This window comes from Lactuca serriola, chromosome 7 (assembly GCF_051521515.1).
Source record: "Lactuca serriola cultivar US96UC23 chromosome 7, Lser_US96UC23_V15, whole genome shotgun sequence".
In the NCBI taxonomy this organism is placed as follows: Eukaryota; Viridiplantae; Streptophyta; class Magnoliopsida; order Asterales; family Asteraceae; genus Lactuca; species Lactuca serriola.
Genome location: NC_136414.1, coordinates 16,926,289 through 16,940,874, shown reverse-complemented (window position 1 = coordinate 16,940,874; position 14,586 = coordinate 16,926,289). Strand labels below are relative to the sequence as shown.

At 32.7% G+C, this 14,586-nt stretch overlaps 1 protein-coding gene across 2 annotated transcripts; it reads right to left on the bottom strand.

Annotated features, from left to right (window-relative positions):
* Positions 1 to 8,578: 8,578 nt before the first annotated feature.
* LOC145064829 (uncharacterized) lies at positions 8,579 to 9,812 on the bottom strand. 2 transcript variants are annotated; one of them, XM_079012195.1, is made up of 3 exons: positions 9,629 to 9,812; positions 9,392 to 9,531; positions 8,579 to 9,300 (listed from the first exon to the last, which is right to left on the bottom strand). In XM_079012195.1, the coding sequence occupies exons 2-3, from the start codon at positions 9,462 to 9,464 to the stop codon at positions 8,777 to 8,779; spliced, it is 597 nt and encodes a 198-aa protein (XP_078868321.1). In that variant the 5' UTR covers positions 9,465 to 9,531; positions 9,629 to 9,812; the 3' UTR covers positions 8,579 to 8,776. The 2 variants fall into 2 exon arrangements, with proteins under 2 accessions (XP_078868321.1, XP_078868320.1); XM_079012194.1 differs by having other exon boundaries at positions 9,392 to 9,473; positions 9,629 to 9,808.
* Positions 9,813 to 14,586: the final 4,774 nt, after the last annotated feature.

The following is a 14,586-nucleotide window of genomic DNA, read 5'->3' as shown; positions in this document are numbered from 1 at the left end:
TGGAATCTTCCATGTTTTGGCCATGTCGACACACCAACACCCGCGTACGAACGCGGACAACTAATCATCTGTACTGGTGTCACTATATTTGATTACGATATACTTGTCGAAGTTAGAATAAGGCTCAAAAGAACAATCAAGGTATATATTTGAGCAAAGCAAATAACCAATCTGATTTTTTTAATTTTTCACTGCTTATTAAACGGTTATAAAAGTCATGTTCCCTAAAAAAGACCATCCTCAAGTAAATTTAGTCATGTTCCCTAAAAAAGACCATCCTCAAGTAAATTTAGTTAATAACCTGAATTAGGTTTTTTTTTTTTTTTTTTTTTTTTTGTGGGGGTGGGGGTGGGGAGTAACAGGCGATACATTAGAGGGAAAAAAAAAACCCTAGAGGGAAAAGCAGTAGAATAGTAGGCGATATATTTGAAACTAAATTAATTATGGTGATTCGCATAGGTGTGTTTGATAAGAAGTGTTTAAAAACGTTTGAGAGCTTCTAACATAATAACGTTTGACAAAACGTTTCGTTTTGAACAAAAAATCTTATTTGACACTATAAGCTTTTAGAGTTTAATTTAAACAAAACGTTTCAAATCTAAAAACCATCATACGAAGTTTTTAACAAAACGCTACCCGCTACCTGCTACCAGCTAGTTTTGTCAAACATAATTAAAACAAATCAGCTAAAGTTATATTAATTTTGGGTAACTATAATATTTGTTTATCTTGGAGCATCCACTATCACTAGTAGAGAAAGCTTTTGTTAATGCGGTTAAAATGATTAATAGATGCGGTTATTGAACCGCACCGATAAATATAGCATCAAAAAAATGCTTTTATTTAATGATGCGGTTATAAAACCGTCTCAAAAAATATGACAACCGCACCAAAAAAATGTGTTTATCCATAAAAAAAAATAAGGACAATCGCCCTGTTAAATACACAAACCGCTAAATAAATATAAAAAAAGGAATCACACCTAACATAAAGCCACTCTTGAGTATCCAAGAACACCACCACACTTACTACATAAACCACCTTAAATTACAATACATACGCAAAACAAAAATAACCCATGAATAATAAAAGTTATAAAGGCATAATCCATATAATGAGCGAGATTCAAGTTATTTAACCAAAAATACCATTCTTTTTTTACAATTTCATCATTGTATATGTTTTCAATTTGATATAATAACTACATAAGCATATTAAATTTATGGTATACACACTGCCTTTGGAAGATATTCAACTTTTATGATATAGAGATATTCAGATTTGTAACACCCAAAGTTTTGAAGGCCAAGAAAGGAAAGAAAACCCTAATTTTTAGGGGCGACTCGGCGAGTCCAAGGATGAACTCGGCGAGTCAGAGCGGGATCCGGGTCGAGGAGTAAGTGACCGACTCGGCGAGTCGGCCAAGGTGACTCGGCGAGTCTGGTATGTGCGAGGAAAACCCTAATTCCGGGAGTTGTATCATATATAAAGGGTGTTATGTCCCTCCCTCAGCCCCCATATCATCCCAGAGAACCTGTAAACCCTATTTTCGTGTGAGTTTCCATCATTTGAGAGAAATAGCTTGGGAGGAAGGAAACTTTGGAAAGGAGCTTGTAGATCAAGAAGGTTGCTTCAAAGGAGAGGTGTGTGCTCGAGATCTAATTCAGTTTGTGTTCATCTTGGAGGTAATTTAGCTGCCATTTCCCCTTCTTTGCATCTAGATCTATTTTGCCATGAGATTTGGGGGTTTTATGGTTGGTTGAGACCCAAATCGGGTTAGGGGGCTTAGATATGTTGTTGCCACTTCAGATCTATTGTTGGGATGGTCCATTATGTCATAAAGCATCAGGAGATGAGTAGTTGGTGAAGTCCTTTTGTCCTAAAACCAAACCCTAGTATGTTTTGAGCCTAGATCTCTTTAGTTATACGTAAAGTTTGCAACTTTACGTAGGGATTGAGCTTTGGAAGTATGGATCTATGGTTTGGAGTCCCTGCATGACTCAAAAGTCCTCTGCATGTTTGGAGATCTGAATGGACTCGGCGAGTCCTTTGAGTGGACTCGGCGAGTAGCATGAAGACGAAGAGGAACTCGACGAGTGGGATGAACAGCTCGTCGAGTCGGATGATGTTGGGCTTGCACTCAGCGAGTTGGATGAACAACTCGGCGAGTTGGATGAAGATTGCCTGGTACTCGGCGAGTCTGTTCTTAGACTCGGCGAGTCAGGTCGCGTAGTCCCAAAACCCTTTGAGTTGAGACTCGAATCAGTGAGTCGGTTGGAGACTCAGCGAGTTGGACAGGTCAGGACTCGGAAATCGTTGGGCTTGGCGAGTCATGGACTGACTCGGTGAGTCATGTCGCGAATGGAAGGACCCTGAGTGTATGAACTCGGCGAGTCGTTAAGTGGACTCGGCGAGTAGGGTTGACCTGGAAAGGTTGACTTTGACCAGGACTTTGGCTTAGACCAGAATTGACTTGGTTAACTGTCGGGGGTCAGTTAGACTAAGTATTGCATTGATATTGATAGCTCGGGGAGCCAGTAGAGCAGGAGTTCAGTGAGTGGTCGGGCAGCAGCTAGTGGGATCATCAGCAAGTTCAGCCAGTGCAGGTGAGTTTCCCTTTGTATGAGTGGGTCTACGGCCACAATGTCGGCCCATGTAGTTATGAGTAGAAGACTCGGCGGTTAGCCCTAAGCACAGTATGCTAGTATGATATCCGGACAAGGTCCAATGATAGAGGGCGGGTGCCCAAGAAATGGTTTATGTGATAGTTTATACTTGTTGTCTGTGTGATACTTGTATGTGTCTGGTAGGGAGGTGAGTGTGGGCGAGGTTCCGTATCTCACCAATAGCAGAGTGTGGATGGTGTTCCACATCTCAGTAGCAGCAGTCCAGGGGCGAGGCCCAAGTTAGGAAAGGAGTGAGGGTAGGCTGGGCCCGTATCTCACTATCAGCAGAAGTATGGACGAGGTTCCATGACTCATCAGTAGCAGGACACGGGCGGGGCCCAGAGATAGGCGAGGCCTTAGAACAAGAGTTGTTAGTATATGTTTAGCTTATGTGATGTTATGTGATACGTGTATGTGCTATTATATGTTAGTGGGCGGGGCCCTATGACAGGCGAGGCCTAAGTGAAACAGATCTATATCCGAGCGGGGCTCGAAGCCAGGCGAGGCCTGGAGCGGCGGGGCCGTTGTAGCGGGCAAGGCCCGAAGTAGGGGGCGAGGCCCCGGATAGCGGGCGTGCAGTATGTGGTCATGCATGGTATGTGGTAAGGTGGGGAACTCACTAAGCTTCGTGCTTACGGTTTTCAGTTTTGTTTTCAAGTACTTCCGGTAGTGGAGGGAGGAGCTCGGGGTGATCGCATGGCACACACCATAGATTAGTCAGCCTGGGAATGTGTACTCTGATAATGAACATGTGTTTTGAAAACTTATACTCAGATTATGTTTTGGAATGATGTCTTTGCTTAAAGTAATGTTTTATTAAAAGAAATTTTTTTGGTCTTGAATTTTGGGACGTTACAAGATTCATCACCGCCTTCTTCATATTACCACTTTTCGGTATCTTGCAGACTTTTAGAGAAGATGTCCACCTCTGAATCTATTGCCACACTTTACTATGAGCTAAAAGCTAAATTACAAAATAATCTTATCAAAATGTATACAACCCATATAATCAAAAGGTAAATTACACAAGTTATATTAAAGATTACGAACACACAAAAAAAACCATGATACAATTGTTGTAGATAAAAGACAAAAGGGTATTCCTTTTTTCTTTAGTATTATCCACACTTATATCTTCCTCTGTGTACATATGTGCTCTCTTTTGAACTTCACAAGCTTCTTAGCCCAAACCCTTCTTTCTTCCACACCCTAACCAAAGAAATCAAAGTATCCGAACATATACATATGAAATTTTATGAATCAAAAGTATAAATCAGAATATCAGAAACATACCTGAGAGTCTTAACGATGGGTTGATGGCGATGGATAAAGATGGTTATAATGGAGGTCGACGCTTCCAAGAGAAATTAAAGTCATCACATTTTGACTTGAAATCGTGAATCGACGATAATAGGAGTGGGGTGGACTGGAATCATAGATAATGGAGGTGGTGGTAGCCGAAATCAGCGATGAAGGAGATGGGGATGAGAGGACTCAACAATTGTGGTGAGGGCGGCAGAGTCGATGATGTTAGGGTTGGTGTGGCCAGATGAAATTAGGTTAAGAAAATATATAGTGAAAGAGGAAGGCATCGCGTAGGAATACAAATTTGGAAGGAACATCATCCGGGAACCAAAATATAAGGAGGGAGCTCGATCTTTAATGATGCATTTTATAAAATAGAGCATCAAAAATCATGATTTAATGATGCGTTTTATAAAAATAGTGCATCAAAAAATCGTAATTTAATGATGCGTTCACAAAAAATTCGCACCAAAAAATCGTTTTTAATGCTATTATTTTTGAACCGCACTAACAAATGTAACATGTGTTCTTTTTTGGTGCTTTTTTAATGTGGTTCTTTTATTTTTTAATGCTATAGACATTTATTAAGGCGGTTTTTTCAAGCAACCGCCTCAAAAAAGAAAAATGCTTCGTACTATTAAATAACTTCCGTATTTTAAAGCTTTTTTATTTTAGAAAAGCTATGAAAATGCTTTCTCCTTATTTTACGAGTTTTTCACCCGAATATTTCGTTTTTTCGAATCGGAAAGATATTATTAAGCTAGATATAAACTAGACTTGAAAAAGACTACAAAGTATCAAATACAAAGAAACAAAACCATCGAAAACAAGCAAGCTTAGGATTTTAAACCCAAACCACCCAACTAATTTGTTCCCTACTACTCATATTATTACACTAAAATAATGTCTTGGTAACAATTTTATCAATCATACATCATATTTATGGAAAAGATAATTGGTCGAATGTTATGGTCATGGTTGACCTGAATTTGCCATATAAATAATAGTATACGAAATGCATAAAAAACCCAATACACTAATTAAACATGTTAGGAGAATTAATTCGTAATATTATTCAACAACTTCTAAGTTACAAGCAACTAAGACCACCTCTAACAAGAATTTTATTTATAATTTATTACTATTAACATTTTTATTGATCATTCAGTGTCATCTGATTCCTAAATAAAGTAATTAAGGTTCGATGATTGGGTAGACCATCACCGGTTGTTTGTTATAATCTTTGGCCCCTTGAGGCATTTATGTGGTCTACTCACCATTGATACACATTAAAAATTAGACCGACGAAATTGAACCATTTTCTTTATGTTTTTTCATGATATAATCTTCATGAATTTTGGACCAACTAGTCAACTAGTTGCATATCATGACAATATAAGCAAACTAATATGATCTTGGGATATATACACTAAAGTCTTAATATTTTCAAGGATTTGACAAGAAATTTATAAACTTTATTTTTTTGACAATAAAGTCCTAACTACCGGCTGTTTTTGACATATCATTTTTTGCCGGTACGTTAGTCGGTATGTGGGATTTGAGTATCAAAAAATAAAGTTTATATGTTTCTTGTCAAATCGTTGAAAATATTGGGACTTTAGCGTGTGGTTTATATATATATATATATATATATATATATATATATATATATATATATATATATCCTTCTTTTGGTTAGAAATTTAATGGTATGATAGTCTTTAAGCATAATAGTTATTGGAAGCTGCTCTGGTCAGATAGATCCTATTGAAATCTATAACGTTTGTTTCTTGTTAAATAATTTTTTTTACATCTCAACTAACCAACATTGAAAAAAATTGGGATAATCAAAAAAGAAAGAGGATTGTGTTGGCTTTTTGTAATCCTAAAAATGGAGAACTAAGAAACCGGAAAAGACAAAATTGTCATTCTTACCCTTTCCCCACATTCACACACTTTTGACTAGGTGTGTGTTGTTTGTGTTTGTACAATCTATCCCCTCTTTTCAGGTCAAGATTTGGCGGCGAACCAAGAAGAAGGTTTTACAAGTCTTCTCACCCTTTCTCGCTCTCCCTTTTACATATGTTTCCTCTAATCATGATTGTAGCAGGGTAAAGATGGTGATGGTAAGAAAAACAGTGGTGTTGCGATGAAAATCACTATTAAAAATTCTTAGGCTACGAATTGGGTCTCACGAGACTGATAAAATTATTTGTTCCTAGGGAAAGCAAGACTACACACTAAACTCTCAATATTTTCAACGATTTGATAAGAAAGTCCTAAACTTATTTTTTTGACAGTAAAGTCTTTTTTACCGGCATAAAAGGATAATCGTGTAAAAAATTATCAGTAGTTAGGACTTTACTGTTAAAAAAATATATTTTAAAATTTTCATGTTAAATCGTTGAAAATATTAGGATTTTAATGTATATATCCTTATTATCTGTATTGATATGATACATTATATTTACAAAAAAGACAAGTGGTCCAAATGTTATGGTCATGGTCATAGTTTGATGTTACTTTTTATGACATTTTTGGATTGTAATGTAAGGTGTCATTCCTTGATTTATATTGTTGTAGTATCAAGGGCGGTTTTTGGTTATCATTTCCATTCTCATCGACATGTATGTATATATTGTATATAAACAAAATTATATAAATGGTTCCCTTGGTCTATTAAAAGTCACAGCTTTAGTCATTGTTAATGTTTTTTTAATGTATGTGGTTCACATGGTTTCTAATACTTACATGAATGGTGTCTAAGATACATAAAATAAAATGACTTTTTTTTGTCCTTTTTTTAAATTCTCTTATCTTTTTTTTAACTAAAAATTATTAAAAAATATAAATATAAATAAACTCGTAAATTTAATTTTTATTTTACTTTTATCTTTTGAGGTTATTACAAAAACTAAACTAAACTAAACCTAACCTCCACATTCTTATTCAGTTCCCTACTACCCCTATATGTTGTCACTTTAGAATGGGGATGGACTCCTTTACTTGAGAAAAACACTAGAAAAAAGAGATCGATATGGACCCCTTCTCCGGCAATCTACCCTCTCACTAGAGATCACAAAAAAAGATAGAAAAATGGTGAGAAATCAAGAATGAGATAGAGATATTGAGGAACCAAGATGGCATGTCGTCGTCGGAAAAAAAGGAGTCGGCACGATCATTGGTGGAGCTTTATTAGGGCGACGGGGTCATGGGCCCTTTAATTTTTTTGTTAGAACTAGTCCCTATGTTTTAATTTCATAAATATTAGGCTAAAAAATATAAAATTTTGGTTATGCCCACTATGGTGGTCCAGTGACCCACTTACAATGATGTATTGATGATGGTGCATACTCCTAGTGACAAAATTCAATAACCTTCACTTGTGGCCACTGATGTTCTTCACCCCCACTGCCGGCAACCTTCAAAAGAATCCTAATTGATCGGGTTCTTCTCCCTCACCTTTACCTCGTCTTCATAAAAAATCCTCAAGTCTCCATTGATTGGTGTTGCTCCTCCATCTTCCTATTAACATGATTTTCTCCCCAGTAGTACCTTCATTTAGATTATGAATATGTTATTTTTGTCATGATTTAATTGTAATACAGTCACTTTAAGGGTGCTAAAGTCTAACATTTCAAAATAGTGATGAAGATTACAAAAAAAAAGGTTATAGTGTTGGAGGGTAGGGATAAAAGGGGTGGGTCGAAACCGGAAGAAGGAGACATGAATATAAGAAGGGGTTGAGGGGTGGAGGAGGGTTTCCCTTTCCACCATCAAATTTCTTGGCATCGGTGGGTGCTGTTAGAGAAACATGGTCCTTGTATGTAATTTTGAGATCAAGAGGAGAGAGCATGTAAAGAAAAGAAGATAGAAATTTATGTGTGTGTGAGGGGTATTTTATTTTCTTTTTTTAGGCTAAATTTAGAGAGCATGTAAAGAAAGGAAGAAGAGAGGAATGTGTTGTGTGCGTTTATTTTCTCTTTTTTTAGGCTAAATTTAATTAAGAAAAAATATATAATAAAATAGAAATGGTATAACAAAAATTATATATGAGTAATGACCAACCATGCCAGAAAATATAACCACGATGACCATTCATATAAAAATAAACACAGGGACTATAGTTTTGACATGTGGTAAATTATATGGACCATTTATATAATTTTGTACCCGCATATATGACAAATACATTAATTCATGTACACTTTATTATTATTATTATTATTATTATTATTATTATTATTATTATTATTATTTAATTATAAGATTTTTTTTAGATTTTATTACCATTAAAATTAGTTTTCATCAATCAATCATTAACAATATATATATAGGGTACTCCTAAATCCTAAACACACGAATAAATTTTCTTATCGACAAAAAAAGAACTAAAGAAGACGGTTACGCAAAGCAAATGATGAAGGGACATGGTGATGTGTTCTATTGCCAATTCCAATCTTTGTTTTTTCTTACTCTACAATCTACATATATATATATATATATATATATATATATATATATATATATATATATATATATATATATATATATATATATATATATATATATATATATATATATATATATATATATATATATACAAATAAAAAAAAATCCATTTGACATTAAACAAATTTCCAACCAAAAAATACATATTCAATTAGTTTTGTTACAATACCAAAGAAATAATAACAATAATAATACATCTATTTTCAACACTAATTAGTAATTACCCACCTAATATCGATGATTTTCGTGTTATGTTTCAAGATAAGAAATGAAATCAATAATCAATAACCATTTTACATTACGGAGCATCCTTGTGGATTTTCTTCACTAAAATAATCATGACGACTTGCAATCCCATTATACCCATGATCATATCCATATCCATGTCCATGCCCATGTCCATATCCGTACCCATGCCCATACCCGTATCCAGATGGTTGTGATGGGGCCGGAGGCGGATAGCTTCCACCATAACCCTCGTATCCATATCCAACCACCGCGTAATTTGGTGGATACATTTGTGGATACCCATGAACCGGCTCCACCACCATTTTTGCCACCTCCGGTTTAGGTTCAGATTTTTTGGGTTGCGGCGGCGGCGCGTCTCCTTTTGCTGCTTTGGGCTTCCCGGCGGCATCTTTGGGTTTATCTTTATCTGAAGGTTTGGAGTCTTTGGGCTTTTCAACAACTACTTCTATCTTCTGAATCGAGCTTCCACCTTTGTAACAGAGTTTATCCCTGATCTTTTCAGGGCTACAACAGACGACAGTGATCTTCACCTTGTTTTTTTCCACATCATATTCCTGATCCCTTATTTCTGTTAATTAGTTTCCATAAACACAATACGAATTCAGTTTAAGCAAATGCGATTGTGGATTGAAATTTGAAAAAGGAACAAGTAGACTGACCAGGGATTTTACAGAGAATTTTCTTAACTTTCTTGTAGCAGTCGGAGCACTTGAGGTCAACATCCAGCACCATTTTCGTTACCTTTTCATATCAATCAATAAAGTCAAGAACTTGTGATCCGAGAGCAAATGCATAAACCCTAATTGGTAAATAGGTGGGGTAGATACATGATACATCATACATTACATACATATACATTGAGCGGAAATGATTAGAAGACGAATTGGAATGAGTACCTTCTCATGATGCGAAGCCATTGGTGGTCGGAGATGTTGAGATCTGGTGGGGAATGGAGGGTGAAGATAGATAGAGATAGAGATAGAAATAGATAAAGTGTATTGAAAGAAAGGGAGGGAGCTGTTTGGTGTACTGTTAACCTAATAAAGAACTGCTTACATCTCAGCAATGTGAAATGGAGGATCAAATGTCATTATGCTGATTATTTTATTAATTAATTACAGGTTTTCACTGGTGTATCAATGATTATGTTCTAGTTTTTATTTGGATGGAATCTTCCATTCCATGTTCAGGCCGACTCTATCCATGTACACACACCAACACGAATACAGACAGCTAATCATTTAGATTTGATTGTCTGTATCTGTAAAGACATTATATTATGCTCATGGTTTTTTTTTTTTGTTTTTTTTTTTATAGTAGTCCAAGTGACAACTTTTAACAATATATATTCCTAAAACATAAGTTTTCATCTTTTAGCTATCATTTATTTTTGTCAAACACATATAACAATCTTTGTTATTCCAGGTATAGTGAGAGACGATTCATTTTGAAGGCTAACATGTTCAATTATGGATTCCAATTTTCATGTATTTGAAACTATTAGAGAGAAGGAACAACAATGATGAGAACCAGTATGGGGTTGCAAAATCTAGAGGACGTTTTTTTTAGTGTTTAAATAAGGATATATTTGTAAGATTGTCTGCATTATTAATGAACACTTTCAAACAAGTAAAAAGAAGAAAAAAATCTACTTAATTAAATCAATATTTTTTTTATTATTTTATCAGCGATAAACAAACACAATAAACTAATAAAGATATTATGATCATATGATTGTACCCTATCAACAATAAATTAGTAACGTCTGCTTTCTTATTTTCTTTGTGTTCGTCATATGTGAGAACAATATTTGGTAAAAGAAAAAAAAAATGTGGGCCTACACATTTGGAACGAAGTTTTAGTGTTGTAAGTGACAAAAATGGGTAAACCCAATCATATGGCCCAATCAACAATTGGTACTTATGTAGATATGACCGAATTATGTGACTTATGGAGCTGTCAGTCTCCTTGATTAATTAATCTGTTTCTGACATGTCACACTAACCAAGAGAGCATGTAACGTATGCATGCAATTCACAAATACTTAACGAAGAATGCATTATGCATATTTATGTTGCTGCCAATTTCATACACGCACAAACGTTTGATATCAATTAATGAAACTGCAGTACCTGGATGCCTGGTTATTGCAGTCCCTAGGTCTCTTCGTTGAATAAAGATTATGTTTATTTTTAATGGGAGTTAGATTATTATAGCGTAATAAACTTTTGCTCCACAACATAAATTATAAATTATGTTTAGGGTTATTGCATTTTGTTAAAAATTTAGTATGCAGTGGCTATTACAGCATTTTTTTTGTCAGGATACTATTGAATTTTTTCAAAAACATAAAAGGGCTTTTCAAGTAAACTTTAGAAAATTATGGTATTTTTTTTTTTGTAGGATTATTTTTTATGAATAATCCTTGTGGTTCGGGGTGATTTGTATGCTTGGTTTTAAACTTATTTTTTTTAATTCGTTGAGTCCATAAGGTATTATTTTTATTGTGTAGTTGGTCCCTATCTAATATAAAAAGACTATTTTGTCTTTAATATTTTTATAAATTATTCTATTTATAATATAATTAACCCTTATTTATATTATAAATTTATTTAAATGTTATAAGACATTAACCCCTTACTTATTTGCCTTTTTCCCCTCCAAACTGCTCCCATGTTATGTAAATTGTTAAAATTGATATTATATATATATATATATATATATATATATATATATATATATATATAATAAAAGAAACAATTTATTTAATCATATTGAAACAAATATTTATACATAATAATTGATATATATATATATATATATATATATATATATATATATATATGATCCTTATGTATAATAATATTTAAAATGGTTACAAAATTTTAATAATCTTAATTCATTTCATTTTTTTTTAAACAGCAAAATTTATAACCAAAACCAATACACTCTAGCAAGAAGCTAGAGGAGAAAACTTCATTCCACTTCGACTTAATTCATTTCATGATTAATGAAAAAAACATAATAAGATAGTATAAAACTTTTAAATTTGATATACATAATTTTAGCTGTAGATTTTATATAGTTGGATTCATCGATTAATCTAATAAAAAGATAAAGATTTTCCAAACATGATTATTTTTTTTCCACACTGCAAACATCAAAGAGAATAAATGAAAGTTCAACAAAACTCTTAAGACATTGTTTTCCATTTTTCATAATAAATTGGCAAAAAAAGATTCAAATCAAGTGATATAAATTTTGAAATACATATAAAAAATTCGGATAATATTTGTTAAAATTCATCGAGTTATTGAATTATATGTGAAAAGTGCAACTCTTGTATATACTATATATGGTTTTGAATAAACTTTTATGGATGATCAATTTATATTTACAGTGGTTTTTATTTATAGAGAAATATGTATTTACACCCGAGCATAAAGTTTTTTTACCGATAGTCTCTTCAAATTTGTCTACTCATACCGAAACTTAAAAAATAAATAAATAAATATCGCCAACATGTATAATTGTCCAATTGTCCAATACCTATATAATCGAAAAAATAAACAATAATGTTGTTAAGAATAAAGTCAAGAAAATAAACTTATTTTTATAGATAACCAACATCTCTAGTTGCTAGATTGACACACCACATAAAAACGAAATTAGAATCGGCATAGTTATAACCATGAATAAAAATTTACATATTAGCTTATATATTATTTTCAGTAGTTTCATTTGTTAAATTCATAAATAGAGTAATTATAATTTTATTTAGTTAGATAAACATGATGAAGGAAAAATAAAAACTGTAAAAGAATCATGTTAATAAGAAATCGAGTGAAGTAGGATTTGAGGAATTAACACAATAAATAGATAGAAGGGCCTTTGTCACAACTTTATAGAAGAATCAATAGCCCTTGTTTGTTTGTTAACTGATAGATGTATTAACCAAAAGGGGTAGGCATCAATGTGAGGGCATGGCAACATTTTTAATTGGCATTTCCATCAGCTGCCAATCAAAATTGGTGTCATCACCCTACTTAATTGTCCTCTTCTGATACACCTAAAGAGGTTACAAATTAGAAATGATATGTATGCCATCAATGTATGGAATGAATACATGTATGATTTCATCGGCAATACTCGCTTTCCTTTACATTATGATACTAGTTGTGAGACCCGTATGTTATACGGGTTTGGTAAACAAAAAATATATATAAATGTTTAAACAAAAATTTATTTAAATTTGAAATTTTAGATTTGAAATTTAAAATTTGAATTTAAAAGGAAACATATTAAATACAGTATATAAGTACTAATATTGTAATTTATTAACTATTTTTAATTAAGGCAATTAGTAATTCGTGTGTAAATTTGATTGTTAATTAAGAGAAGATAAAAAAGGAGAAAATGACAAATGGAAAAAAAAAATTATTCAAAAATACCAAAAAATGACATGTGTTCAAATTAATGTAAGAGTGACAAGTGACAAAAAAACCATTCATTTATTAGAGAAGACTAGTTGTGTTATACGGGTTGGATAAAATAATATTAAATATAAAGGGTTAAACAAAAATTTATTTAGATTTGAAATTTAAAATTTAAAATTTAAATTTAAAAGGAAACATATTAAATACTATATGAGTAGTAATATTGTAATTTATTGGTTATTTTTAATTAAAACAATTATTAATTGAGGTGTAAATATAATGTGTTGATTAAGAAAAGATAAAAAAAAAATAACAAAATGACAAATGGAAAAACATTTATTTAAAAATTCCAAAAAAAATGACATGTGTCCAAGTTAATGAGAAGGTGACATGTGCCAAAATTATTTTCATTTATTAAGAAGGATGTATGTCATCATTGTAAGGAATGAATACATGTATGATTTCAAATTGCAATGCACGCTTTCCTATACATTGATAACTCGTGTGACCAATCTGCATATTAGTGAGTGTATTTTTTTCGGAAAATTATAACAAAAACTTCTGCCAATAATCTTGAACACGAAGTAATACAAAGAAATCAAGTTAAAAAAACACTAATAAATCAAGTTAAAAAGACTACATAAGCAAAAAAAAGACTATGAACCCTAGATACAATATACGTGTAATTGAATATGAAAATGATGTTTTGATTTCAATGGTATAAATAAAGAGATTGATATTTAATATCAGAAACAATTACCTTCATCTTTTGCAAGGATATTAATAATCAACCAAGAATCTCAGTTATTAGCACCTGATTTCTCGTATACATAGCTAGAAAGTCTTATCCTATGCAAAGTATAATGAGGGATAATAAAGAAGTTTCTAATTTAAATTACTGATTTTCAGAACCAATTTTGGATGAAATAATATGGATGAAATATAATAAGAGGTTTAGGAGAAGATGTCATGGCAAAAAAGGTGTTTAGAAAAAGGACATGTGGCATGTTTAATTTTTTGTTTATTAGAATAGGTATAGAAAAAGGAGATTTGGTCCCTAAAAGTTTTCTTTTGGAGTCTTTGTCTTTTGAGGTTCTTGTAACATTTTTTATCTCTATTTAAGTAAAGTAACTCTTTATTATTATCGATTAATGTTCGACTTTTTTTTTTGATGCAGCTGAACTTTGTTGATCTTGTCGGTTCGGAAATGGTAAAAAAAAGTCTGGTTCTATTAGAGATAAAAAAAACTATTAAAGGAAGCACAAACTATTAATAACTTACTTTCACAACTTGATAATGTTATTAGTGTTTAATCTTCCGGCAACCCGGCCACGTACATACCTTAACGAAATGACAAGCTCACATTGTTAAGGAGTGATTCCCTCAGTGGAAAAGTCAAGACGTTGATATTTGTTAAC

Bases quoted from the DNA above. Each gene is read 5' to 3' on its own strand.
- LOC145064829 (XM_079012194.1), bottom strand. From the start codon at position 9,649: ATGGCTTCGCATCATGAGAAG. The intron at 9,474-9,628 runs GTACTCATTCCA...TGATATGAAAAG, and splicing joins TGGCTTCGCATCATGAGAAG to GTAACGAAAATGGTGCTGGA. The intron at 9,301-9,391 runs GTCAGTCTACTT...ACTAATTAACAG, and splicing joins AATTCTCTGTAAAATCCCTG to AAATAAGGGATCAGGAATAT.